This window comes from Phocoena sinus, chromosome 11, assembly GCF_008692025.1.
Source record: "Phocoena sinus isolate mPhoSin1 chromosome 11, mPhoSin1.pri, whole genome shotgun sequence".
Classification (NCBI taxonomy): Eukaryota; Metazoa; Chordata; class Mammalia; order Artiodactyla; family Phocoenidae; genus Phocoena; species Phocoena sinus.
Genome location: NC_045773.1, coordinates 32,061,851 through 32,088,423, shown reverse-complemented (window position 1 = coordinate 32,088,423; position 26,573 = coordinate 32,061,851). Strand labels below are relative to the sequence as shown.

Below are 26,573 nucleotides of genomic sequence, written 5' to 3'. Positions count from 1 at the left end.
CTGATTATTACCAGTGACAATGTCAGAACATATACAAAAGGCAGGAGATTTATCTTACCTCCTCAGTCAACATATTACTTGTAACAAAATATACAGGTGATTGGAAATCACTAAACTGGAAATAGATACAAGCCAGATGATCATTCTTACTTTGATGAATGCAAGTAAAGCACAACATTAAGTGGACTAGAAAAATATTTTAAAATTTGCATTTATTTGTAGCTCAGTTCTTTTGTGCAATGCAATACTAATGGCATGAATAAGACAACTCATGATTTTACATCTCTACTTTGGCAATAATAACTTTGCTTTAAAAAAAAACAACTTGAAACTGGAATGCTATACGGATTTGTGTTGATATATAGTGAGAAATTCTCACTGCTTTCTGCCAGAAATCAAGAGGAACAAAAGATTCACGAATAAATCACACTAATATGTTTAAGTATAATGTTTCAAAATGCAGTTGAAGGAAACTTATTGAAACAAATCACACCTTTGTGCCATTCTTCAGATTATTTGACTTGAATTATTTTGTAAATGGAATCCATTTGTGGAGTCAATTAGTCATGAGTTTACTGATTTTAGCAAACGAATTTATTAGATTAAATTTGCTCACAAAAAATAGCTGGCTTTTTCTGAAAAAGTTTATTAAAATATATAGGAAAGGCCTTTATTGTAACTAAAAGTGCCCAAGTATAATAGGTACCATGTTATAATAGTAATTATTTACAATATATTTTCAGAAAAAAAAGACAATACTCAGATTAAACACAGAAAAGAAAACATCACATTTTTAACACTTGATATCCCCATTGATTCTTTATATTCCACAATTGGAAGATAATTCCCCATGTTTAGTTTTCTATCTATTCCAGGAGATCTGTGTTGAAATTTTTTTTGGCCATGAGAAACTGTGATTCTCTATGGGATCTTTTCAGCTTTGCACGCCGATTTTGGAACCAGATCTAAAATTAAGGAAAAAGAAAACAGATCTGAGAAATGTTATTTTATTATTCTTAACATTTTAATTACCACAAGTAATAACTAAATTAAAAAATTACCTGGATTCTGTCTTCCTCTAGGTTCAATTTTTGAGCTAAGTCTTCTCTGATATCAATGCCAGGATAGCAGTTTACTCTAAAGACATTTTCCAACACTTCAATCTAAGAATAAGGAAACAGTTATTTAAAGTGTTGATCTTTGGTATGTTATCATAAAATAGACTTTAATTTGTATAGCAACATAATTGCATTTAAATCTTGGGCAATTAATCTGTATGCCTTTTTAAAAAAAAATTACTATCCAGAAACTGTTAAAGAGAGAGAGAGAGATACAGTCTATTGTTTCATTAATAAGGATTCTAAACTGAGATCCCAAGGTGGATAGGCTTTTGCCCAACAGGGTGTCAGTTAAAGCCTTTGTATTACGATCGTTGGTTGAAAAAACTTCCTACCTGGTTTTGAGTAAAAGCGGTTCTGGGTCTTCGGCCTCTATACCAACTCAACTCTCTTTTCAAAGAAAGTCTTTCTGAGGCTAAAAAGTAATCTTCATATTTCAAAACACTTTCTTCCGGCACTGAGTGATCCACAGTACAAGGTAATGAGATCCCATTAGGAAGACTCGGGACATGTAGACATAGGTTAACCTCTTTCCCTAAAAACAGAAAAATAAATCCCACCTTAGATGTCCAATTCTATATTCCACAAAGTTCTATAAGAAGTAATTTCAGGAACTTGTCTTTAATTTTCCTAGTAGAATTCTTCTGGGTTTCACAGGAGAACTGACCTTTCATCGACCAAAATCCAAGAAGCAAACAAAAATGAAAACCCTGCCTTGCTGATAGAGGACATATTTTGGCCTCTGAATGTCATTTATTTTTCAGTGAAAAGAGATTTAGAATATCTGATATGGCAAATACACCCAGAGATCTTCTGAAGAAAATGAAGATTCTTGGCATTTCCTGTGGGTGAACTTCATATCCACTTGGATCTAAGGCCGATGTTCTTTTTATTTCCCATAGGACTCAGCTGGAGGCATTAAAAGTGCTAGATTCTTCAATTATGTAATTGGATGAAATTGCAGTTTTTCTCTAAGTCTATGTAGTACGAAAAAAAGGTCAAATTAAACATTGCAAACTAATTAACAAAGAATTTTAAAAATTAAGTTGTGGCGTACCTGAAGAGCCGCAGGTGTCTGCCCAGGGCCTGTGGGGTTTCATTGATGGAACACAGTCTTTCTTCTGGTCCAGTCCTAAGATGCTCTCAATTGAAAAGGAGCAGGGCAGGGGTTTGCTTTTCCCAAGCCGAGCACCTTCTTGAAGGCTGGGAGACATCCTCGTGTGGGCTGCACAGAGCTATAGCTCTGGCCTCTCCACTCCTCCCTGGCTGGCTCTGCCCCACGTGTACCGGGCTGAACCTTCCTGCAGTTCACCTTATGGCTCCGCTGACGATGGGGGCTGGATTTAGAACGTCACTAATTAAAATCCTGTCTTAGAAAGTTTTAGCATGTCAATGAACACTGGCCCAGCCAGCAGCTCCAGGAGTTAATTGTTTATTTGTTTGCAAGTAATTAGCAACTAATGGTTACATCAGGGGGGCCACGTACAGGGACAAAAAGTGTTATCTCTCCTAAGCAGAACACAGACTTAACTTTCTCAAAAAGAAGTGATGCACAGACTAACACTCCTCTTTTATTTGAAATCATTAATGTATAAAATCATGCTTTTTATTCTGAAGTTTATACTTTCATGAACTCCAGTTACCTAATACAGGCAAGAGAGGAGAGCAGTCAAGTAATAAATAATCTAATTTAAGTGAATTTTCTTCCAAAGAAATCGGAAAAAATAATAATCCCTTAATGCTATTATAGTAATTCTGATGAAAAGGCCTGTTTTTCACATGCATATGTAATAGTGAATGTTGTCAATGAAAACACAATAGTATCTGGAGTGCAGCATACTGGAAAAGGTTGGCAATGTTATTAACACTGAGTTTAATTGTCTTCCAAGTGCCTCGATTAATTCATAAGGAACAGTTGCACCAAGTATTTTAAATAATTAATGAGCTAATTCTCTTCTTTCATCTTTTCTTTTAAATGAGATAGATACAAGTTTATATGAAGATTCATATGTAACCGCCTCCAAGCAACTAAAAAGTATGACTATTCAAACTAAAGGAAGAATTTCTCTCCCAACATAGTTGTTTCAAAGAAAAAAAAACAGTTTATCTTTTAAAGAAAGATTTCTCTCTGTTGATATTTTGAGGGACTGGAGGGTTTTCATGAGGACAATAAGGTTTGTGAAAAATAACCAAGAACAGAATATTTTAATGTCATCATCCTAAGAAAACATGAAATTAAAAGAGAAACACACCTGCTAATTGGGAAGATTCTGAAGTGGCCACTTCCTACCAAAGTTGTGACACTTTTAGTTCTTGTACTCTCCTGCTCCTCTTCTTCCAATACCTTCTTGATGATAAATTTAACTGCTCAGCTTTATCCAGCATTTAAACAACTATTAGGCTTTTCTTGTGGGAAGAGGAAAAGTAGTCTGTGTCATAGAGGAAACAGCCTCTACAGGACTGAGCTCAACTTCATCAGATTTTGCCCTATCATGATGTCACTTCCTATCACAATGTCATAAATACCAAGCTAAATTCCTCCTTACACTAGCTCTAGAGTGAATAAAGGATTCACACACAAAGCATCAACAGGCACACAAGATAGATTTATAAATATACAAGTAAAACCATCCTGACAATGAATAAACTAGTAAAACATTTATACCTTGTGGAGGTTTTGCCTGTAGTATCTTGGGAGATAGACTGTGCAATGGTGAGGGTGACCTTACTCTGGGAAGACCTGGAGGAAGAGATTGATTCAGAACCTCCCAGATTCCTTTCTCTCCTTTGAAACATTCATGCATTCATCCATTCATCCCGCAGTTGGGTGAACATCTACTGAGTACCAGAAAAAACAGAATAGGATCCTTGCCTTCATGTGCCCATGAAGCTCACAGCGGGGGTGGGAGTGGGGAGACAGGCAACAAACAATAAGTGTAAATAAGTAAATAATCTCGTACATTAACTAGGGATGAGAATGGAAAAAGAGAAAAGGTAAGTCAGGTAAGGGAGGTGGAAGGAGGCCTCACCGAGACCTTCAACCCCACAGATCAGTGCCCTAGAGGCACAAGTTTCAAGGATGCCACAACACAGGCTGAAGCAACTCCAGTCCCTAATTTCTTCTTTAAGAACACAAACATTGCAATATTTTTATTTCTCCTGAGTTGATTTTATCTGGACTTACTTATAACATTTTATATATGGATGAGTAGATGGAAATAAAAGATAGCAAAGAATTTCTTTTAAAATGTGGAAGAAATGTTTTCCCATGTACTCATATAATGAATTTTTATACAGCACTTAACCTGTGCCGGACACCATTCTAGGTGCTAGAGATTAGTGATAAACAAAACAAGGTAATTTTACAGAGTGATAAACTCAATGAAAGGAATAAACAAGGTGATGGTGATAAAACATAACAGGGGTAGGGGTGGAAAGGGAAGAGGGTCTTTAAGTATTGATGGTCAGGGAGGCCTCTCTAAGGAGGTGACATTTTAGCTGAAGCTGAGGATGAGAGAAAGCTAGTATGCCAGGATCTTGAGAAAAAGCATTCCAGTCAGAAGAACAGCAAGTACAAAGGTCTTGCAGCTGAAAAGCATTGGAATATTTGAGGAAGAAAAGGGCAGTTAGCCAGAGGGAAGTGAGTGGTACCAGATGCTATTGTTTGGAGAGCCAGGCCTGGCTGGATAAGAGATGCCTTTATAAAGACCATTGTAAGGAGTTCAAGAGCAAAGGGAACCCACGGCAGGGTTTTAAATTGGGACTAATATGATAGTCTGAGCTGTTTTTACTCACAACACTTCTGACACCAAATGTGTATGGGTTTTTCCACACCGAGCAATTCTCCAGTTCTCTGCAGACATCAACAGGGTGTCCTACAATTCAATTCTGACACTAACTACCTGGAGCTAGTGCAGACCCCACAGGTTAAGGGCTCAGTCCCACGAGACTGCCCCCACTTTAGAAACTAGTTTGCAAGTCCCAAGTTGCCACGTGTACTTCTGACCAACCGACTGTACATCTGGGGTTCCCACGACCCACTGCTCAGGTTCAATTATTTGCTAGAATGGCTCACAGAACTCAGGAAGGCATGTTGCTTATGTTTACTAGTTTATTATAAGGAATACAACTCGGAAACAGTCAAACAGAAGAGATGCATAGGGCAAGGTACGGGGGAAAGGTCAGAGAGCTTCCATGCCCTCTCTGGGCACACCACCCTCCCAGTGAACACCATTTCAATGTGTTCGCCAGCCTGGAAGCTCTCTGAACCCTGTCCTTTAGGGGTTTTTATGGAAGCTTCATTACATAGGCAACACTGAATAAATCATTGGCTATTGGTGATTGATCTCAATCTCCAGCCCCTCTCCCCTCCCCTGAGGTTGGGAGGTGGGGCTGAAAGTTGCAAGCCTCTAATCTAGGTTTGGTCTTTCTGGCAACCAGCCCCCACCTTGAAGCTATCTAGAACCCACCAAGAGTCATGTCATTAGAATAAAAGATGCTCCTATCACTCTTATTATCCAGGAAATTCCAAGAAATTTAGTAGCTGTGTGCCTGGAACTTGGGAAAAAGACCAAATATATTTCTTTTTATTATATCACAGATAGGATTTACGGTTTTAAAACCCCACCCTGGCTGCTACGTAGAAAGAGACTAAAGAGTGACAAATGTAACCAGAAAGATCAGTTGGGAGTTGTTTATTCAATACTTTTTTACTGAGCATACACTAATGCCAGGCATTGCTCTAGGTATGATGAAAACAGAGATAGCTGTCTGGGGCAAGAGATGAAGGCTAATAGTGGATTTGGGGAGAGATACAATTCTTCAGGAGGTTGTGGGAGACTGAGTAATTGAATAATTAGTACCAATTCTTCAATCCCCATAATATACTATATAGCCACCCCCTTGCTGTGGCCTCATAGTGGATATAGTGTACTTCCCACTCCTTAGCTTTAGGCTTGTCTATGTGACTTGCTTCAGCCAATGCGAAGTGATGTGAGCAGAAGCTTGAAATGCGCCAGCATGACTGGTTTTCCCTCCTGAGCTTCTGATATCACCATGTGGTCATCCCTGGGGTAGCTGCTGCCCCTCAGCCTGAGCCCCAGAATGAACACACAGACCTCAACCCATCCTGCGGCCTGCAGTCAAGTAGGCCAAGCCCAGGCAAACTCAGCCAAACATCAACTGACTGACAGTATCGTGAGTGAGAAAAATATTCATTGTTTAAGCCATTGAGATTTTTGAAGTTATTTGACACATAGCATTGTGGAGGAAATAGCTCATCCATTCAGGGATAGAAAAACACATCCTGCTGATGGACTGGTGGAAATGAAGGAAAGAGAGGCATTAAGGATGACTGTTGGGCTTCCCTGTTGGCGCAGTGGTTGAGAGTCCGCCTGCCGATGCAGGGGACACGGGTTCGTGCCCCGGTCCAGGAAGATCCCACATGCCACGGAGCGGCTGGGCCCGTGAGCCATGGCCGCTGAGCCTGCATGTCCGGACCCTGTGCTCCACAACGGGAGAGGCCACAGCAGTGAGAGGCCCACGTACCGCAAAAAAAAAAAAAAAAAAAAAAGATGACAGTTTTTCACCTTGAGCAAATATAGTGTCATTTACTGGGGTGTGAAAGCCTGGATTAGGAGAGGAAAGGTTTGGCAAGAAGTGAAGAGTTCCAGTTTGGATAGCAAGTAGGCTACTGGGTTTATGAGTATGAGCTCCGGGCTGAATCTCTCAAGTTTGTGCATTACCAGCATAAATCATAGGTATTAAAGCCATTAAAAGCTAGAGGTTTGCATGAGATCACCAGTGAATGGACCTAGATACAAGAAGGATCTTAGGACCAAGTCTGAGGTATTCCAACATTTGGAAATTGGAGAAGATGTGCTGGAGAAGGAACTATAGAAGGAAACAGCTAGTAAGGCAAGAGAAAAATCAGGAGATACAGTAATTGACCCAAGAGAGGAAAAAGGGTCAAGGAGAAAGATGGCTACAATAGCATCTCAAGTGGTCTTCCTGATCTTGATCTCCTTCCCATCCTTGATCTCCTATGGTTTTCTATCAACACAGTAAGCAGCCAGAGGGATCATTTAAAAACAAGTCAGTTCAGGGAATTCTCTGTCTGTCCAGTGGTTAGGACTCCGTGCTTCCACTGCAGGGGGCACGGGTTCAATCCCTGGTTGGGAATAAGATCCTGCAAGCCGTGCAGTGTGGCGGGAAAAAAAAAAGTCAGTTCATATCATAACTCTGCTCAAAAAATGGCTTCCCATCTCAGTAAAAGTCAGTCTGTATAGTGTCCTACAGGCTCTGACATGATTTGCCAGCCCCCCTTCCCTATCTGATCTTACCTCTTATTACATCTCCCATGCTCACTTTGTTCCAGCTACACTGGACCTCTTCCTGAAAACACAGGCACAATCCTGCTCCAGGAGTTTACACTGGTTGTTCTCACTACCTAGAATGTTCTTCCTTCACATATCCTCATGGACTACTCTGTTACCTCCTTCAAGTATTTCCTCAAATATCATTTTCTCAATAAGGCTTACTCTTCCTGCCCCTTTAAAAATTTCAACCTCTCTTTCAGGATTCCTGAGGCCCTCTGCCCTGCTCCAATTTTTGTTAAAAGCATTTACTACCTTTTTATATATCCTTTTTTGTTGTTGTTTTGATTTTGGTTTTTTTTTTTTTTTTGCCAGCACAGCGTAGCATGTGGGATCTAAATTCCCTGATCAGGAGTCGAACCCATGCCCCCTGCAGTGGAAGCATGGAGGCTTAACCACTGGACTGCCAGGGAAGTCCCTTATATATCTGTTTATTATGTTTATTGTTTACTGCCTGTTTCCTATCTCTAGAATTTTTGTCTGTTCTGTTCATTCTAGCATCCAAAACAGTATTCAGCTCATACTAGATGAAAGAATAAATGAATGGTCAGCTGTGTCAATGCTGCTGAGAGGCTGAGTGAAAATATACTAGGTTTGTTAACAAGGGGGTTACTGTCAACCTTGGCAAACTGGAGGGTAAAGAAAAAAGCCAGACTTGAAGTAAACTGGAGAGTGAATGGGATATTTCTGTTCTAGCAATATACTGGACCATATTCCTTGAAAGACCCTTCAACTACAAAACAATTAGATCCTGGGTAAAAAATACCTTCAAATACATTGCTGAGATCCCCATACGTAAGGAAAATTTTGTTTGTTCACCAAACAAAACAATAAAAACCCAACAACCAAGAAATGAAATCAGAACTGGGAGCAGTGATCAGTAAACAAATGATAAATACGAGGTAACCCACAAGGGAAAAATCCTTAGCATCACTGAAACCAGGATTCTAATCCTCAGGCTAGCAGTAGACGGGGGCGGGGGGGCACCGAACTGAACTCTCTTACTTCAGGCCACTTCATTAATGGTTCCTGGCAAAAGCAGACCAAATTCTCTCTGGAAGAAAGCCTCCCTAATTTAGGTCCACAGGATTCCCACAGATTAAAAGTAAGCAAATATAACCTCACAATCAAAGATTGGCAAGCACATGAGGCCAGCTACCATGACATGCGTAGAGGCCAACATGGAGAGGAACTGAGGTTTCCTGTCAATAGTCAACACCAACTTGCCAGCTATGTGAATGAGTCACTTGGGAAGTGAATCCTCTGGCCCTACTCAAGTCTTCACATGACTGAAGCCCCAAATGACACCTGATCACAATATTAACAGAGACTCCAAGACAGGACTGGGTATCCAAGTCACTCGTGAATTCCTGACATAGAGAAACTGTGAGAGGTATTAAATGAATACTACTTTTTTAAACCACTAAGCTTTGGGTGATTTATACAGCACTAGATAATTTATCTAAAAAGCTCCTGCTCCTCATAAAAAAAACTGGGCACAGGGAACTCTACTCAATACTCTGTAAATGGCCTATAAGGGAAAAGAATCTAAAAAAAAAAAAAGTGGATATAGGTATATGTATAACTGATTCACTTTGCTGTACCGCAGAAACTAACACAACATTGTAAATCAACTATACTCCAAAAAAAAAAAAAAAAAAAAAACTGGGAAGGGGGAACCTGTAGGTAGACTGGTCAAGAAAAAAAGATAGAACACAAATTACCAATATTGGGAATAAAGAGGTGATATCACTACAGAAATTGCAGACATTAAAAAGATAAATGAATATAATGAACAACTTTATATCAGTAAATTCAACAACTTACATGAAATAGGCAAGTATCTCGAAAAATATATGATTACCAAAACTGAGACAACATGAAACAGAAAACATGCCTAGTTCTATATCTATTAAAGAAACTGACTTGGTTATCAAATTCTTTCCCACAAAGAAAACTCCAGGCCCAGATAACTACACTGGTGAAGTTTATCAAACATTTAAAGAAAATCTTGGGACTTCCCTGGTGGCGCAGTGGCTGAGAATCCATCTGCCAATGCAGGGGACACGGGTTCGATCCCTGGTCTGAGAAGATCCCACGTGCTGTGGAGAAACTAAGCCCGTGTGCCACAGCTACCGAGCCTGTGCTCTAGAGCCCCCGAGCCACAACTACTGAGCCCATGTGCCACAACTACTGAAGCCCGCGCGCCTAGAGCCTATGCTCTGCAACAAGAGAAGCCACCACAATGAGAAGTCGGCGCACCGCAAAAAAGAGCAGCCCCCGCTTGCCACAACTACAGAAAGCCCGCACGCAGCAACAAAGACCCAATGCAGCCAAAAATAAATAAATAAATCTAGTAAAAAAAAATTTTTTTCAGCAAATTAGGATTAGAAGTAACTTTCTCAATCTGATAAAGGGCATCTATAGAAATAATCAGTTAACATACTATTTAGTGGTGAAAAATTGAATGTTTTCTCCCTAAGATAAGGAACAAAGCAAGGATGGTCACTTTCACCATTTCTATTGAACACCAGTGCAATAAAGAAAGAAAAAGAAATAAAGATCATATAGATCAGAAAGGAAGAAGTAAAGGGTCTCTTTTCACAGATGACATGATTGTTTACAATAGAAAACTTTTAAGAATCTACAAAAGCTACTAAAACTAATAAGTGAATTTAGCGAAGTCATACTATAAAGGTAAATATACAAAAATCAATTTAATCCCATACATTAGCAGCAAACATATACTTATGCTATGATCCAGCAATTCCATTCCTAGAAAAATGAAAACAGGTCCACAAAAAGACTTGCATGAGAATATTCACAGAAGCTCTACTGATAATAGCCCAAACTGGCAACTAGGTGTCTATCAACAGGAATGCAGATAAACTATGGTATAATACAATAGTAGAATACAACTCAACAACATAAAGGTATTGATATATAGTATCAATATATGGAAAAACATTGATGAATTTCAAAAGCATTTCAAAAACATTATAAGTCAAAGAAGCCTTATACAAAAGAATACGTGAAGTTTGATTTACTGATGTGATGTTCCAGAACAGACAAAACTAGTTTATATTGAAAAAATCAGAATTTGGAGTTGGAGGCAGAGAATGAATGGGAAGAAGAATCAGGAAGCATGGGGGATGATGGTAATGTTCTATATCTTGCTAGGTTTTTGGATTACACAGATGTATTCACTTGTCAATAATTATTAATACTCTAAGATTTAGGCACTTCACTATATGTAAAATTTTATCTGTTGAAGCATAAACGAGTGCTGAACTATAGTTAATGATACACATGCTAAAGAGTTTAGGGGAGAAGTATATTGATGTCTGTAACTTTAAAATGCATAAAAAATAGATTGGTGGAATAGATTGGTGGATGGATAGATATGTGGTTATAATTAAACATTATTCTATAATTGTAAACAAATAGAACTTCTAGTCCCATAAAGTTTTCTAAAATGAGAGACATGTTCTGTGTTTGCACTATCTAATATGGTAGCCACTAGCCACATGTGGCTAATGAGCACTTGAAAAGTGGCCAGTGCAAGTGCTGGTGCAATTAAATTTTAAATTTAATTCTCTTGTAATTTATTTACATTTAGGTAGCCACTTGTGGCCAGTGGCTACTATATTGAACAGCACAGACAGAGAATATTGCCATCACCGCAGAAAGTTCTGTTGGACAATGCTGGTCTAGAAGTACAGAACAATGTTGAAAATAGTGATAATGAAAACAGACATCCTTGTTTTGTTCCTGACAAGAGAATAGTGTTTCACCACTAATATAATGTCTACTGTTGGTTTCTAATAAGTGCTGTTTATCTAGAGTAATGTTATAATGAATATAAACACAAAATATCTATAGTGATTTATAGCTTTTAAAGCATTTTTGTGTATTTGTGCTTAGTCCTTTAATAAATCCTCCACTATTTGGTAGCTGAGAAAACAAACTGAGAGTTCAGTTGTAATTTGCAGAAGTCACCAAATAGCAGTGGCAGAGCCTTGACTTTTCTGTCTCCAAATTCCCTGTTCTATTGATTTTATCAATTAATGGCCACTGTAACATCTTCACCAATGATCTCATGGTATAAACATCAAAGTGTACTGATCAATTAAGAAAAAGGTTGTGAACCTAATTGAGAAAAGAACTTGAAAAAGAATAGATACATGTATATGTATAACTGAATCACTTTGTTGTACAACTGAAACTAACACAACATTTTTAATCAACTATACTCCAATATAAAATAAAAAGTTAAAAACAAAGAAAAAGGTTGTGAAACCTTGCCTATGATCAATCCTCAATATCTTTCAACAATTATTTTGAGATGAGAAATAAAAGCCTGACACATTGACACTGAAGAGACTTTAGGAATTGTAAAATTGGACAGCCTATATTTTAAACCTTTACATGTTCAAGGTGAAGTAAAAGATGAGAGGTTTATGTTTTATTTTGCTTTAGTAACTTATAAATCAACTCAGGCTTTGCTAACATTTATTTTCTAATTATGTATTTCAATTAAGTCCCAAATCATTAACTATCAGGAAAAATGCCCAATGTGTTAGGTGTTTTGGCAGAGATTTTTTTTTTTTTTTAGATGTTGGGGGTAGGAGTTTATTAATTAATTTATTTATTTTTGCTGTGTTGGGTTTTCGTCTCTGTGCGAGGGCTTTCTCTAGTTGTGGCAAGCGGGGGCCACTCTTCATCGCGGTGCGCGGGCCTCTCACTATCGCGGCCTCTCTTGTTGCGGAGCACAGGCTCCAGATGCGCAGGCTCAGTAGTTGTGGCTCACGGGCCTAGTTGCTCCATGGCATGTGGGATCCTCCCAGACCAGGGCTCGAACCCGTGTCCCCTGCATTAGCAGGCAGATTGTCAACCACTGCGCCACCAGGGAAGCCCCTTGGCAGAGATTTTTAAAAACCAGTCATAACATAATAAGAAATAAAATCAGCCTGTGAGCATAATAAGAAAGAAATGCAATAAGAAAAGCTTTAATGACATTTGCCCCTTACTTTTGCACAGGAATTACACTGTTCTATTTGAGACCCTCAGTATTTTTAAATATTAAAATGTGTTTTCTAAAATAAAATACTTTATTTTTTACTATTACACATACAGTATCTCCTAGAGCAACACTAAAGTAGACATTCAATAAATATTTGTTGAATGAGTGAATAAACGGATGGATGGATAGATGGATGGATGGATGGGACTAGGAAGAAGTGACATTTGTAAGCTGGACAGGCAATGTAAATTCTGTGTGCTTACTATTGTTGTCATTGCTTTTTAATGTGTAAAAGTAGTCCCAGTTTTCTATGAACTACTTATGTATGACTCCAGGGTAATCCACAAATTAGACATTATGACATTCTGAAACTATAATTAAATAAAAAGTGAGATGGGGGATTCATTTTTAAAATCTGAGCTTAAAATTTAAAAATCCTGAGGCACAATTCATATCTGTGACACTCTGTCATTCCTCAGGCCCTCCTCAGCCATCATTGTTACTTGAGACACATGGTATAGTTCCCAGTGGCTACAAGGTTCAGGAGAGTTGGGACTATTTCACACACTTCTGTCTCTCCCAGCACGGCTCACAGTGCCCATCAAACAGGAGATATTAAATAAAGATTTGTAGAATAAGTTCACTCTATTTATAACATGTAGAAAACATCTTAGGCTTTGCTCTTCTCAACCTCAAGAGTATAGTTTCATATTTTTACACTTTCAAATCAGTCAAAATTGTTTTCAGTATAGTGCCTTGCACATATCAAGCTCTTGATTTTAAAATTTTGATATAAAATCATCTAAAACTCTGATATATTTCTATTTTTTCAAAAATTCATTTAATACTATGGTACATAGAGTAAAATATGATAGTCCCCTTCAATTCTACCCCATTTTTACTCTCCAACCCACTGGCCACCACTAACAGTTTAGTGCTGCTCCTTCCTGTCTTTTTAGAATGCCTTGACATAAAGAGGTTGATGCATGCACACACGTTTTTATCCACATGGAGTCAGACACACATACTATTCTGCAATGTGGTTCCCCCACACTGACATGACATGACATCAGCACGCACAGCTCTACCTCATTCTTCAACAGCTGCTTGGTGCTACATCAAGTGGAAGAACGATAATTCATTGAACTATACCCCTGATAATGGCACTTACGTTTGTCTCCAATTTTTTAAACTATAACAAACAATGACTACCTTGTTAGCACATACGCAGGAGTATTTCCATGAAAAAGTTTCTTTGAATAATATATTATTTCTTTACCACCCAAAAATAAACCAGAATTTATTATGAAAAAAAAGAATATATTATTTTTTCACTGGATTCTGCCATATTTCCTTCTAAGAAATCTTTATCAATGAACACTCCCACCCAATCTAGCCCTTGTCTTTAGGTCCTCCCCAGATTGACAGTGGGAACAAGAAAACTCAGGGCTAGGTTAAATTAGACTCAGGATTTCCCCAGACTCAATAATCAAAGATAAAATAGTTTAGGATTTAAGGCTCCCAGAGGCTCAGGCCTACACGTTAGTGCCATTTAATCTAATCATTGTAGATTAAATGAGAGTTGTCAGTTAACCTGAGAACCTGATTGTTATTTATAACATTGTTTCTGGAGGATAAATGTCATGGTTCTTATCAACTTAAAAACAACCCTTTTGAATCACAACAAACATTTATTAAACTCCAGCATATATCAGGGATGTACTAGGTAACCAGGGGATGAAATGATTTCTGACCTCAAGAAACTCAAGATCAAGAAGGTAGTCATTAATATTAATTTTGTTCAGTGTGATAATGAGATTATGGTTATATTTTAAAAAATGTCCTTCTAAAAGAGATTCTACTTAAGTATTTACAGGTGAAATTTCAGAATTTGAAATTTTCGGTTTCTGGGTTTTGGTTCAAAATACTTCAGGAGGGCTTCCCTGGTGGCACAGTGATTAAGAATCTGCCTGCCAATGCAGGGGACACGGGTTGGAGCCCTGGTCCGGGAAGATCCCACATGCCGCGGAGCAACTAAGCCTGTGTGCCACAACTACTGAGCTTGCGCTCTAGAGCCCGTGAGCCACAACTACTGAGCTCACACAACACAACTACTGAAGCCTGTGCACCTAGAGCCTGTGCTCCGCAGCAAGAGAAGCCACCGCAATGAGAAGCCCGCGCACTGCAACGAAGAGTACCCCTGCTCGCCACAACTAGAGAAAGCCTGTGCACAGCAAAGAAGACCCAATGCAGCCAAAATAAATAAATTAAATAAATAAATTTTTAAAAATCTTATGTTATAAAAAAAAAAAGAAAAGAAAATACTTCAGGAAAACCCAGAAAGAAAACAAAGGTAATTGAAGCAAGTGTTGCAAAATGTTGATAAGTGCTGCATTGGACTGATGGGTATATGTGGATTCATTGTCTCTAATGAATAGAAATATAGTAATGTGGGTTCATTATTTTCTCTACTTTTGTAAATATAAATAACAAAATTCTCTCATTCTTCTAGGAACACCAATCAATAAATACAAAATCTCAATATAAGAATATAATAAAGATGTGTGCACAAGAGGCTATAGGAGGGCTTCCCTGGTGGCGCAGTGGTTGAGAGTTCGCCTGCCGATACAGGGGACACGGGTTCGTGCCCTGGTCTGGGAGGATCCCACATGCCACGGAGCGGCTGGGCCCGTGAGCCATGGCCGTTGAGCCTGCGCGCCCGGAGCCTGTGCTCTGCTAAGGTAGAGCCCACAACAGTGAGAGGCCCGCGTACCGCAAAAAAAAAAAGAGGCTATATGGGAGCAGAAAAGGGCCCAGATCTCTTGAGTGAGACTGAGAAGGGCTGAGGAGTGGTAAGAGCCCAACTCTGGTGTCATACTACTTCGGTCCAAATTCCAGCACTGCGCCTTTTTTTAACTATGTGACCTTGGGCATGTAACTTAGCCTCTCTGTGCTTCAGTTTCCTCTATAATTAAATGGGGATAATTATAGTACCTAATTGAGGATGAAATGAGATAATACTTGCAAAGCCCTTGAAGTAACACCTGACACATAGTAAACATTATGTAAACTGCTTGCTATCATTTATTACCATTATCAATGTTACTATGAAGGCTTTTCAGAGATGCCTTCAGGTAGAGATGTTTCAAGAAAAGGTCAGAGAAAAGCAACGTAATGAAGGCCAGTCAAGTATAGGGGTGTGTGTGTGTGTGTGTGTGTTGAGGGGAGTAAGAGGGAGGAAGTGAACCTGATTCCCATATTTCTAGCTTACGTGACCAAATGGATAATGACATCATTAACAGAAGGAACAGAGATGAAGGAGAGTTTACCAGTTGAAAACTGTATTTCTAATCATATAAACAAATGACAAAGTATTTAGCAAACTGAATTACCTCAGAATTAAAATATAGTTCCCAGATTGAGAAAGTAAAAAACTGATGAAAAATTGGCAGCATGCAAGTTAAATGATAAAGATTCTAAAAATACTTTAGGGGATTTTATCTGGAATAGTAAACATTATTGTTATACAGCTCACATATATAACCTAAATAAATGAGTTCATTTTAGTACTAGAAGATAACTGGAAATAACATTTCAGAAATCTAGCAACTCAGATATTAGTGGAATTGCCTTAAAATAAATACATATTTCTAAAAGGTTATAATCAAATAAGGCAGGTGTCATGGTTACCAGTGGATCCTTTTACATAAGTACTACCTGAGAATTCTTGGCAGTGTTTGGGTCCCCATTAAAGCAGATATATGTATGGGGGGCAGGGGCAGAAAAGAGCAAAAATCATCTCTGGAATATTTCACTTTGAGTACCCTGAGGTCATACCCCTCTCCAGGAGCTACGCTTTCTTTCTGTCAACAGCCATGACATCTATTTACTTAATGATTTCTCTTTAAAATCTGAAAAAACTTTAAGGGAAAAACAATTTAGCAACATATCATGTCATTGGTCTATTCATGAATATACCTATGCACCAATTTTCATTTTAATATTTAATGTTTTCTATTTAATTTTGAAAGAATCTCAAACTTTCAGAAAAGTTGCAAGTAAAGTACAAAAAACTTTTCTCTCCAACAATTTGAGAGTAGTTGCTGACATCATGCTCCATCACCCCTAAATACTTTAGTGTGTTTTCCTGCAAACAAGGACATTCACCTAAATAATCACAATAAAATCATCAAAGTCAGGAAGTTAACACTGATACAGCACTACCACCTAATCACCAAACCCAATTCAAATTTCACGATTGTCCCAAATAACATCCTTTACAGTGAAAGGATCCAGTTCAGAATCACAAACTGCCTTCAATTGTGTTACTTTAGTCTCATCCACTCAGCAACAGATCCTCTAGTATTTCTTTGACTTTCATGACCTGGACACATTTGAACATTACAGTCAGTTACTTTGTAGAAAGTCCTTCATTTAGGGTTTGTTTGAGGTTTCCTCGTGATTAGATTCAGGTTAAGCATCTTTGGCAGGATGACACAAAAGTGATGTTGTGTTCTCATTTCCTAGCAGGTAGCACATAATTTGATTTGTCTCATTAGTGGTGATTTTAACTTTGAGCATTTGATTAAGACGGCATCTGCCAGGTTTTCCCACTATAAAGTTACTCTTTTCACCTTTATAATGTAGTATTTTTTTGGCGAGGTATTTTAAGCCTATGTAAATATTTTGTTCCTCAACAAACTTTCTATTTATTCACTTCTTTATATCAGCAGGGACTCATGGTTTCCTATTTTATTTATTTATTTATTTATTTATTTATCTTTGGCTGTGTTGGGTCTTCGTTGTTGCGCGCGGGCTTTCTCTAGTTGCGGTGAGCAGGGGCTACTCTTCATTGCGGTGCGTGGGCTGCTCATTGTGGTGGCTTCTCTTGTCGCGGAGCACGGGCTCTAGGCATGCGGGTTTCAGTAGTTGTGGCTCGCGGGCTCAGTAGTTGTGGCTCACAGGGTCTAGAGCGCAGGCTTGGTAGTTGTGGCGCATGGGCTTGGTTGCTCCGCGGCATGTGGGATCTTCCTGGACCAGGGCTACAACCCGTGTCCCCTGCCTTGGCAGGCGGATTCTTTTTTTTTTTTGCGGTATGCGGGCCTCTCACTGTTGTGGCCTCTCCCATTGCGGAGCACCAGCTCCGGACGCGCAGGCTCAGCGGCCAGGGCTCACGGGCCCAGCCGCTCCGCGGCATGTGGGATCTTCGCGGACCGGGGCACGAACCCGTGTCCCCTGCATCGGCAGGCGGACGGACTCTCAACCACTGCGCCACCAAGGAAGCCCGACCGGCGGATTCTTAACCACTGCACCACTGGGGAAGTCTCTCCTATTTTATTTAATGAGTTAGAATCTCATTATTTATTGTGACGTTGAAATTTCCCCTGATTTGGCTAATGGGATCCCCCTTCAAGCTGACTTCTGTGTTCTTTTGACACATCAGTTTTGAGCACTTTCTGCTTTCTAGCACAACAAGATGTCTCAGGCACATCTTGTTCTTTTCTTGCTCTAGCCCTAGTGTCAGCCATTTCTCCAAGGAGCCCTAATTCTTTTTAACGGAGAATGGGGTTTGGAAGCCAAGATATGGACTCATATGTGCATTCATTGTTATTGGGGCATCTCTGCTCACAAGCCTTCTCGATGAAAAAGCTAAGAAACACATGCAGGTATGTGACATATACGCACTTTACATCCAGTTTACTTACTCCTATACATTTGTTGAAATCTGTGAGTTCACATACACACCTCTAATTCCAGTCTCGTACCAGCGGATTCATTCTAAACTTTCCCCCTTTCCATATTTGTAATTCCCTTCTCTGACAGTGAGAAATCTGGCTTCCCTTATCCTCAATATATTTACCTATTGCATCTATCCCCCTGTGTAACCAAACTGCCATTGCTACCACTCCTTCCCCGCAAAGATGCCCTAATTCCTCACTTGAGCTCTGACGCCTCATCCCAGGCTGCCCTACTTCATGGAAGCCTTCCTTACTGCACTAGAGTACCAATAACCTATCCTAGGTGCACAAAAGCCCTTCTCTCCCTGCTTGGGTTCTGACACCGCACACCCAAGCACTCTGTGTGGATACCTTCTTCACCCCTCTGGGACTCTGAGACCCTGCACTAGGCTGCCCTTCTTCATGGATATTCTCCACACCCCTTGTGTTCTGAAGTCCTGCAGCAGGCTTCCAACCTGAACAAAAGCCCTCCTCATCATGCTTGGACTCCGAAACAGCCCTCTCAGGCACCCTCACCCCACATTTGCTCCAACATCCTGCTGCTTGGGGGCTGCCCCTCCAACCAAAATGCTGTTTTTACCCATCTTGTGCTCTGATGCCCCCCCTATGTAGATGAGGGGGCTCACCTTGCACGGGCTCTGGCACCCCACACCAGGGTGCCCCTTTGTGAGGACGCCCTCCTTGCCCCTGCTGGCTCCAACACCCCGTTCTGAGCCCCCCATGCCTACCCACCCTGCATAGACTCCTACTTTATTTGGCCACACCTAATGGCTTTAGGGCTGAACTATTCAGAAAGGGAAGAGAAAAGAACATACAGCTGTTTTTACAAGAAATCATTGTCTCCTGTTATTAAGACTTTACTTTTGACCCTGTATATAGAACATGACTTAGCTAAATCACTCATGTAATTTTTCCTTTAAACCAATACATCTCATAAAGTATTGAGTTTACTTAAGACAATGTTAATTTGACCATGATTTATGATATCTCATATCACTAATTTATACAGTTTCTCCAACATTTGTTTCAAATCACAACCTCAGTTAAAGATGTTTTTGGGACTTCCCTGGTGGTCCCATGGGTAAGACTCTGTGCTCCCAATGCAGGGGGCCCGGGTTCGATCCCTGGTAGGGGAACTAGATCCCACATGCACACTGCAACTAAGAGTCCGCATGCCACAACTAAGAGTCTGCATATCGCATCTAAGAAGCCCGCATGTTGCAACTAAGAAGCCCACATGCCACAACTGAAAAAAGATCCCATGTGCCACAACTAAGACCCGGCACAGCCAAAAACAAATAAATAATATTAAAAAAATAAATAAAGGTGTTTTTATCCAAAATCAGGGTAGAAGTCAAAATCCTCACACCTTTCCTGCCATCCTGATCTCTATGCAATTCTCAAAATAGCCAGCCACTCCTGCTTTAGGGATTAGGGCGTCTGCCAGGTTGCTCCTCTCCCGGAACACCTTCTCCTCAGATGTCCCCACTGCTCACTCCAGTGACGCAAGTTTTTGTTCAGATGTCACCTTCTCAATGAAGTCTACTCTGACAAGCTTATTTAAAATTGCAACTGCCCCTCATCCCATTTTCCCTGCTGCTTTCCATAGCGCTCCCCACTTTCTAATATACTACTGATATACTTCTAATACTACATATTATGTTTATTTTTCATTGTCTCTCTTCCTACAGTCTCCACTAAACTGAAGCTCCGCAAGGGCAGAGATTTCGAATATTTTGTTCATTACCTAATAAATATTTGTTGAATGACGACAGCCATTTCCTGAGGTAGTGTGAATCCTAAAACTAAATTCAGAGCACCATCTAGTGTTCTTAGAAGGATGTCCTGATTAACTCTGAGACTTCACTGCATCAGCCATGATATAAACAGTACTGGTTTAATCAATTCTCTGTAACTGTTTTTTCACTGCCCTCTGTGGTTCCATAGAAAGTAAAATGATTTCAGTGATTAACCTGTCATGGGACTTATTGGTTTCTCTAAGAGCAACCTCTTCTCCACTGACTTGCCTATTGCTCCCCAGAACTTCTGGGAAGTAGGAATGTCGTGAAGATCTTGTATCTTTTAATCTGAGGGCATCTCCCCTCCCCACACTGCCAAACACCAAAAAACAAAAACAGAGTAATAGCCTTTGCTGGTTTGGTACCTACACCATTTCTCCAGAATATCACAATATATATATATTGATTAAACATTTTTTGATTTGACCACAAAAGCCCCTAAATCAAAGTGAAACAACACTAGCAAGGGTAACGGTAATATTATTTAAAATAGTATCAGGATTTTCTAAGACAATGAGGACAATCTTCTGATTTAGAAAATATTGGCTTCTTTAGTTATGATAAAGAGGGACAAATGAAGAAAATGAAAGCTGCCTTAAAAGCACTGAAACATTTAATATTTAAGAGTAAATCATGAAGGGAATACTTAGCTGATTTTTACTGGATGCTTATTGTGCCCAGCACTATTCTGAAAGCTCATTAATCATCTTCCCGACTCTATCATGTAGGTTCTCTATATTAAGCCCCATTTTTTAGATGATGAAATGGAGACACAGAGAAGTTAAGTAACTTGACTCAAGTCACAGAACTAGTAAAGGCCAGGATTCAAAGCCAGCTAGGCTGGCTCCACAGTCCATGTCCATGAGCTCACGCCCATGCATTTATTCACCTCCCAACAGAAACAGGAATGATGCTGCTTAGTTTCACAGCTCTTGGCTTGGTCAAAGAAATTAGTTTACAATGTCCTCATCTTCCAAAAATGAATCAAGGCAACCATAAAAGAAACAGGCATATACAATTATCCTAGAAATAAAGTTTTATTCTTTTCAGTCAAGAAAGTAGAAGCTATGGAATTTGCCTTTCCAAGGATTTATGTTTTAGCCACAAATTTGCAATCTAAGGATGCTGTGGCAAAGAGCAAAAGCAACATTAATATTAAGGTCAAAGACTAGAGGGTGGTTTGCAATGGGCACAATGAAGAATCGGTTGGTCCTGGCTGCCCACCCACCTCTTTTGGAACACACTCCTCAGAGCTTTTGATTTTACCCTCCAATTGCCCAAAGCTTCTCCCCACTCGACCACTGGTTCAAATGTTTTAGAGTCGATGGAATGACTCGGGTTCCCAAAATATCAATTAATATACTCATTTCTTGAATTTGGTTCATCTCAGCTGAATGCTAAGAAAACAGCTGAATTATCTGTTAAAGTGAGTCTCATTAAGGAGTGATTTATTAGGTAACATCTAGAATTATTTGCATTATATATTATACTCTCAAAATGAGCATGAATTACCCCAGAATTTCAGATTGATGGAGTCTTTCAGGGGATGTTTGTAAGTGGGAAGATTCCCAAGCTCTCTAGGTGATTCTGGAAATGGTGTGCCTCTCACCATCCTCAGCTGGAACCAAAGACTTCTTCCTAAATATTTACTTGACCCTTTAAATTTTCTAAAATACAAGGTTATTTGGTAAAGGGAAATGGTTATTTTCCATTTTGGATGGAGTTTTTCATCATGTGGTTTGAGGATGACCTGCTTTGGATTCACCTGGGAGAGTCCCAGTCCTACCTCTGACCTACTGCATCAGAATCTTCAGCTGGGCTCAGTAATCTGCATTCTAACAACCTCCCCCAGATGACTTTCATGTGTGCATAAGTCTGGTAACCACTAACCTAAGGGGACAATTTTAAAAGGTAAAGCACCAGTGTCATTTGCGTTGTTGGATTCTTTCCTATTATATACCGCAGACCAGAACTTCAAGAGGTGTCATGTAAAAACTTAATTATAAGAAGATCAAATATAATTTTAGGAGACTGATAATTAACAAATCTACTTACAAGACTGTATGTCTTTTTGTTGTAAATTATATTGTGAAACGTCTCAATGAATTCTTTGGTGGATGTCGTTTAATGCTGCCTTGCCTTCCATAAAATTAACCTGCTAGCCAGTTTTTACTATGCTACCCACACAAGTCTCCAGCAACCCTTGAAGCCTCATTTCCTGTATAAAAGGAACCGAGTTTGGTCAACTGTACAGAACTTGAGCTGATTAAACTTAAACTGGTTATCAAAGGAGACTGCAATTCTGCAGTTTTAGAGGTGTTTTAAAATAGGAAATACAATCATTTTTCTGGTTGAGCAGAGTGAACAGTAGCCTAAAGGTAGAGGATCCAAATGGAAAGCGTTTTAAGATTCTTTCTAGCTTTATAATTTGACTAAACTGCCTCTCCACCCAATTGAACATCAACTTGTTTTTTAATCAGCTGAGCCTGGCAAGAATTCCTTGCCTCTCTCTGATAATAGCCTCTTGAGAATCCTTGTACAGTTTAGGTGCACGTAACATACAAAAAAGGAAACCATTTAACTTGATGATAATACCCCACCCAGATAATTCAGATACCTAAGATAATTTTTCATTAGAATTATTTAGTTTGGCCAAGTTAACTGGCCGAACCCCTTCAGCTGCACCATATAACTCTTCTTCACTTTGTTTTCCCATATCATTTACTCCTGATTCTTACCAATTGTCACTAACTTTCTTCTTCTTCACTTATAATCTAATTACAGTTCAACCAAGAATGTTACTTACCCTGAAAGTCTTCCTTCTTTATAGCCAGGTTGCATGCCACTGTGCTGATAGATGAGAAATGTCGAAGGCCAGAGTTGTATTGCTGAGATCTGTATGATGCCGGGTACATCCAAGCAGCTGGGAACCAGTAACACTGTAAGAACTGACTCCAAACCACCTTTCAAAAACTAAAGATCTCTTCTACAGGGTGACTAATTGATAAACAATCTAAGGGGAAAGCTCTTATTGAAAGTTTATTGAAATCTAAGGATTATTCTGTGAAACTATACTGCAAGTCTACTTGGTAAAACTTTAAAAACTTGATTCTATTTGTCCTTCAAGAGATCATGGTAAAATCTAGTATTTGAGTTTAAAATAAGTAACTTCCATTCCGGTTACTGTATTTGGATTTGTTCCACTGTACCTGGATTTATTCCAATTTATCTGTGGAATCGGGCAACTAATAATTTTTATTCAGCATTTCTTATACTTCTTGAATGAAAATGGGATGGATTGGTGGGATTAATGGCTAGATATTTAGAAGACACTAGTGATTCTGCCATTTTCTCTGTATAATGATTCTTCTCTAAGGAATGTGGACATATAGAGATGGATGAAAGAGGCAGAAGTTCTAATCCAGACCGAGTTCTAGAAGTAGAGCTTCACTTTTCTTTCCTGTAAAAAAAGTTAGAGGCTGAAGAAGCTATTTAAAGATTCTTCCAAAACTTTAACAGAAATGCTAATCAGTTATCAGCATAATAAATCAGTGCACCCTGACTTTAAAAAGATGTTTTGTGATTTATAGGAAATATGGAAGTCTGAATTGTGGCGTGTCAGTCTCTCAAGGCCAGGTAAGAACTGACAAATTGGCAGCAAAGTCATGTTTTTAACTGAATATACTGATATGCAAGTGCTCAGAAAAAAATCTTACGGAGTCTACTATCCACGAATTTACCAGAAAGCCAAGTTAACGACACAACTGATCGCTCAGATCTGAGTTAGCCAGCACCATTTTGCTGGAGAGGGGAAACTGGACGCTTCAGGCAGGTTTGGGAAGGTTATAATCTGAGGAAACTAAAGAAGGCGCCAGCAGGGAGGTCTCCTTCATGGTCTCTGACGAAAAACGTTGCGGGAGTAGTCAAACCGCCCCAAATTCCCCAGTGCTGTCCTCACTCCAGGCTCTGGTTCCAGGAGACGCACGCCTTGCTGGGGGAAGACGGTCCCCTACGATTTACAACCAAACGCGCGGAAGCACGGCTGGCGCTCGAGGGGCGCAGTAAGAGCCGCCTCCGCCGCCTCGGAGGCCCAAACTCGCAATCAAGCCCCGAGCAGTGAAGGAACCCCCGGGCCAGCCCCGTCGCGGTGACGGGCGTCGCCTCGAGCCAATGAGCGCGCCGGGAGGCAGAGCAGTCAGGCCAAGGGGGCGGGATTTCCCGCGAGGCAGCGCAGCCCCTTGGCGCCTGGCGAGGGCGGCAGACCCATCGAGAGAGGGCGGGTCGGGGTCAGCTGCTGCAGGCGGGCGGGCGCGGGAGCTGTGGGCGGCCGCCGCGTCTTTTGCTACGGCCCTCCCTCCGCCACGATGCCGGGGATCGACAAGCTGCCCATCGAGGAGACGCTGGAGGACAGCCCGCAGGTGAGGCGCGGGCGGCGGCGGGCTGCGAGGGAAGGAGCGGGGCTGGCCGACCCCAGGCCTGGCGCCGCCGCGGCCGCAGGTGCCAGCCCTGGCCTAGGTGGGCGCCGCCCCCAAGTGTCCCCGCCGGTAGCGGGCGCCGCCCGGATCGCGGAGGCCGGGCCGCCCTACCGAGGCCCGCGTGGGCCTGATCCGCTGGGCCGAGAGCCGCGCGCGGGGTCTGGGACGTGGGCAGGCTGCGACAGAGCCGCGGCCGCCTTGGCTCGTGGGCCCGGCGGTCACATACGCGCGCGGGGCTCCCTTGTATTTGATAGAAGATGCTTTATAATCGCCGTGATGTGAGGTGGTAAATCCCGATCCTGGAATTTTCTCTTCGAAAACCTCTTCGGAGAAAATGCAGAAGGAGAAAAGACCCCGTAGACTTAATGATTTCTGACCAAGCTAGGGAAGGAAATGGATAATTTTGGGGGGGGAGATGCTGAAAGGCTGTTGATATTCCCGTGCGTAGAGTCCTCGGCGAAGCCCGTCAAGGGTCCCGGAGCCTCTCGGCCGAGTGTCGTGGCCGTGAGTGTAGCCGCTGTCACTCGGACCATGCACGCCGAGTGGAGGACGGCGCCTTCGCGGCTCCACAACTGCTGCGCCCTCATTGCAGACTTGGCTTTAGTAAACTCATCAAAATAAAAGCCCTGTGTTTTGTGCGTTGGGGATGATGCTAGTGTGGTTGCTCTAGCTTAAGATAGTCTAGGAACACGTAACCATTACTGATGTTTTCAGTACTGAAGAATGAAATCAGCGATGTTAAAAACCATGTTGGTAGGCGCTGTAACTTGCGTTGAGAAACTTCATCCCTAGGTCTGTCTCTTACACAATAACGGATTTAAGACGGTGTTGCTGGTTGGCTACCACTAAGAATGAAGAAAATTTTCTGAAATGTTGTTCATTTAGAACTACAACTGCACATATTTCATGTGTCTTGACGGTTTAATATGACTCCAAAAGAACAGAAGGGAGGGGCTGGATCCCCCTTTACTGTATGATATGTCTGCCATGGATGTGGTGCCAATTTTGATTGCCAAGTTGAAGTTGGGCTCTGATTGTGGAATTGATTTGTTTTTTTTCACGCTGAAAGTTATCTTCACAGGCCAGTTGCCTGCTGGTAATGTACTCTTATCAGCCTGTATTGACACAAAGAGAAACTGACTTCTTGGCTTATTTTGACTGCCAGAATAGCCAGTTCAAATGCTTAACGATTTCTGTAGTATAAAGTCATAAGCTACATTTGTTTCAGATGTTTAGCAAAAATTTTGTGGGATGTATTGCTCAGGTGTACTTTTGTCATTTTACTTTTTTATTTTATAAGACTCAACAGGTGCCTTACCTTTCTCATACCTGGGCTCGCTTTTATAGCTCATAAAGACTACACACTGCTCAGAATGGGTTACACAGTGCCCTAGCCATGACTTAGGAGGGTATAATCTCTTGACTCATCTAATTTCTTGAACTTTTCACACAATTAGTTTACAACTTGAGCTTCTTTTTTTACAAGCATGTGCTGTATTAGTATTAGTTTTATGGTAATTTTTAATGAAATAGCCACGTTGATAGTCTTTCAATTTCTAGAAGTAGTAAATTTGAACTAGTTAATGTTTACCTGGGAAAATTAATTGGGACAACTGGGATTTAGAAGGGTAAGACACTGAGAAGAAATTCTTGGGGAAAACCTGTGGCAAGATGGAAAGCCCTGGATTGGGGATTCAGGATATAAGGGTTTTAGTCATTACTGCCACTTAGTACCTTCTACCTTAGGGCAAGTCACTTAACTTGTCTGAACTTCAGCTGTTATAGATAGTGAATGTTTTAATCTTTGTACTTGATTATAAAAGTAATAGTTGTTTGCTTCAGAAAAATTGGAAGATACAGAAAGCACACAGTTACCTGTCGTGCGCCCAGCAGCAAACTCTGTTAACAGTTTGCTTTCTTTTTTCTAGTTTTTTTCTCTTACACATTCTAATGTGATTGAGATTATATTGTGCATAACGATTTTTATTTGGCTTTAACTACACATTGTAGCTTAAGTACCTTCACACGTTATTACATACTGAATAA

The 26,573-nt window shown here is 40.4% G+C and overlaps 2 protein-coding genes across 5 annotated transcripts in view; one reads left to right on the top strand and one right to left on the bottom strand.

The window, feature by feature from the left end:
* Positions 1-232: 232 nt before the first annotated feature.
* Positions 233-26,573, bottom strand: part of HESX1 (HESX homeobox 1) — a 38,461-nt gene continuing 12,120 nt past the window's right edge. Inside the window, exons 2-5 of one of the 2 annotated variants that reach the window (XM_032648584.1) lie at positions 22,859-23,512; positions 1,454-1,653; positions 1,062-1,163; positions 233-965 (exon numbers count right to left, since the gene is read on the bottom strand). In XM_032648584.1, coding sequence (XP_032504475.1) covers positions 867-965; positions 1,062-1,163; positions 1,454-1,653; positions 22,859-22,967 — 510 coding nt within the window. In that variant the 5' untranslated portion in view covers positions 22,968-23,512 and the 3' untranslated portion in view covers positions 233-866. Of the gene's footprint in view, positions 966-1,061; positions 1,164-1,453; positions 1,654-1,785; positions 2,735-22,858; positions 23,513-26,573 lie in introns of those variants that run through there. The other variant, XM_032648585.1, reaches the window with a different exon arrangement.
* Positions 24,289-26,573, top strand: part of APPL1 (adaptor protein, phosphotyrosine interacting with PH domain and leucine zipper 1) — a 31,763-nt gene continuing 29,478 nt past the window's right edge. For 2 of the 3 annotated variants that reach the window (XM_032648582.1, XM_032648581.1), the window contains exon 1: positions 24,289-24,470. In XM_032648582.1, the coding sequence (XP_032504473.1) occupies positions 24,417-24,470 (54 nt within the window). In that variant the 5' untranslated portion in view covers positions 24,289-24,416. The remainder of the gene's footprint in view (positions 24,471-26,573) is intronic. The other variant, XM_032648580.1, reaches the window with a different exon arrangement.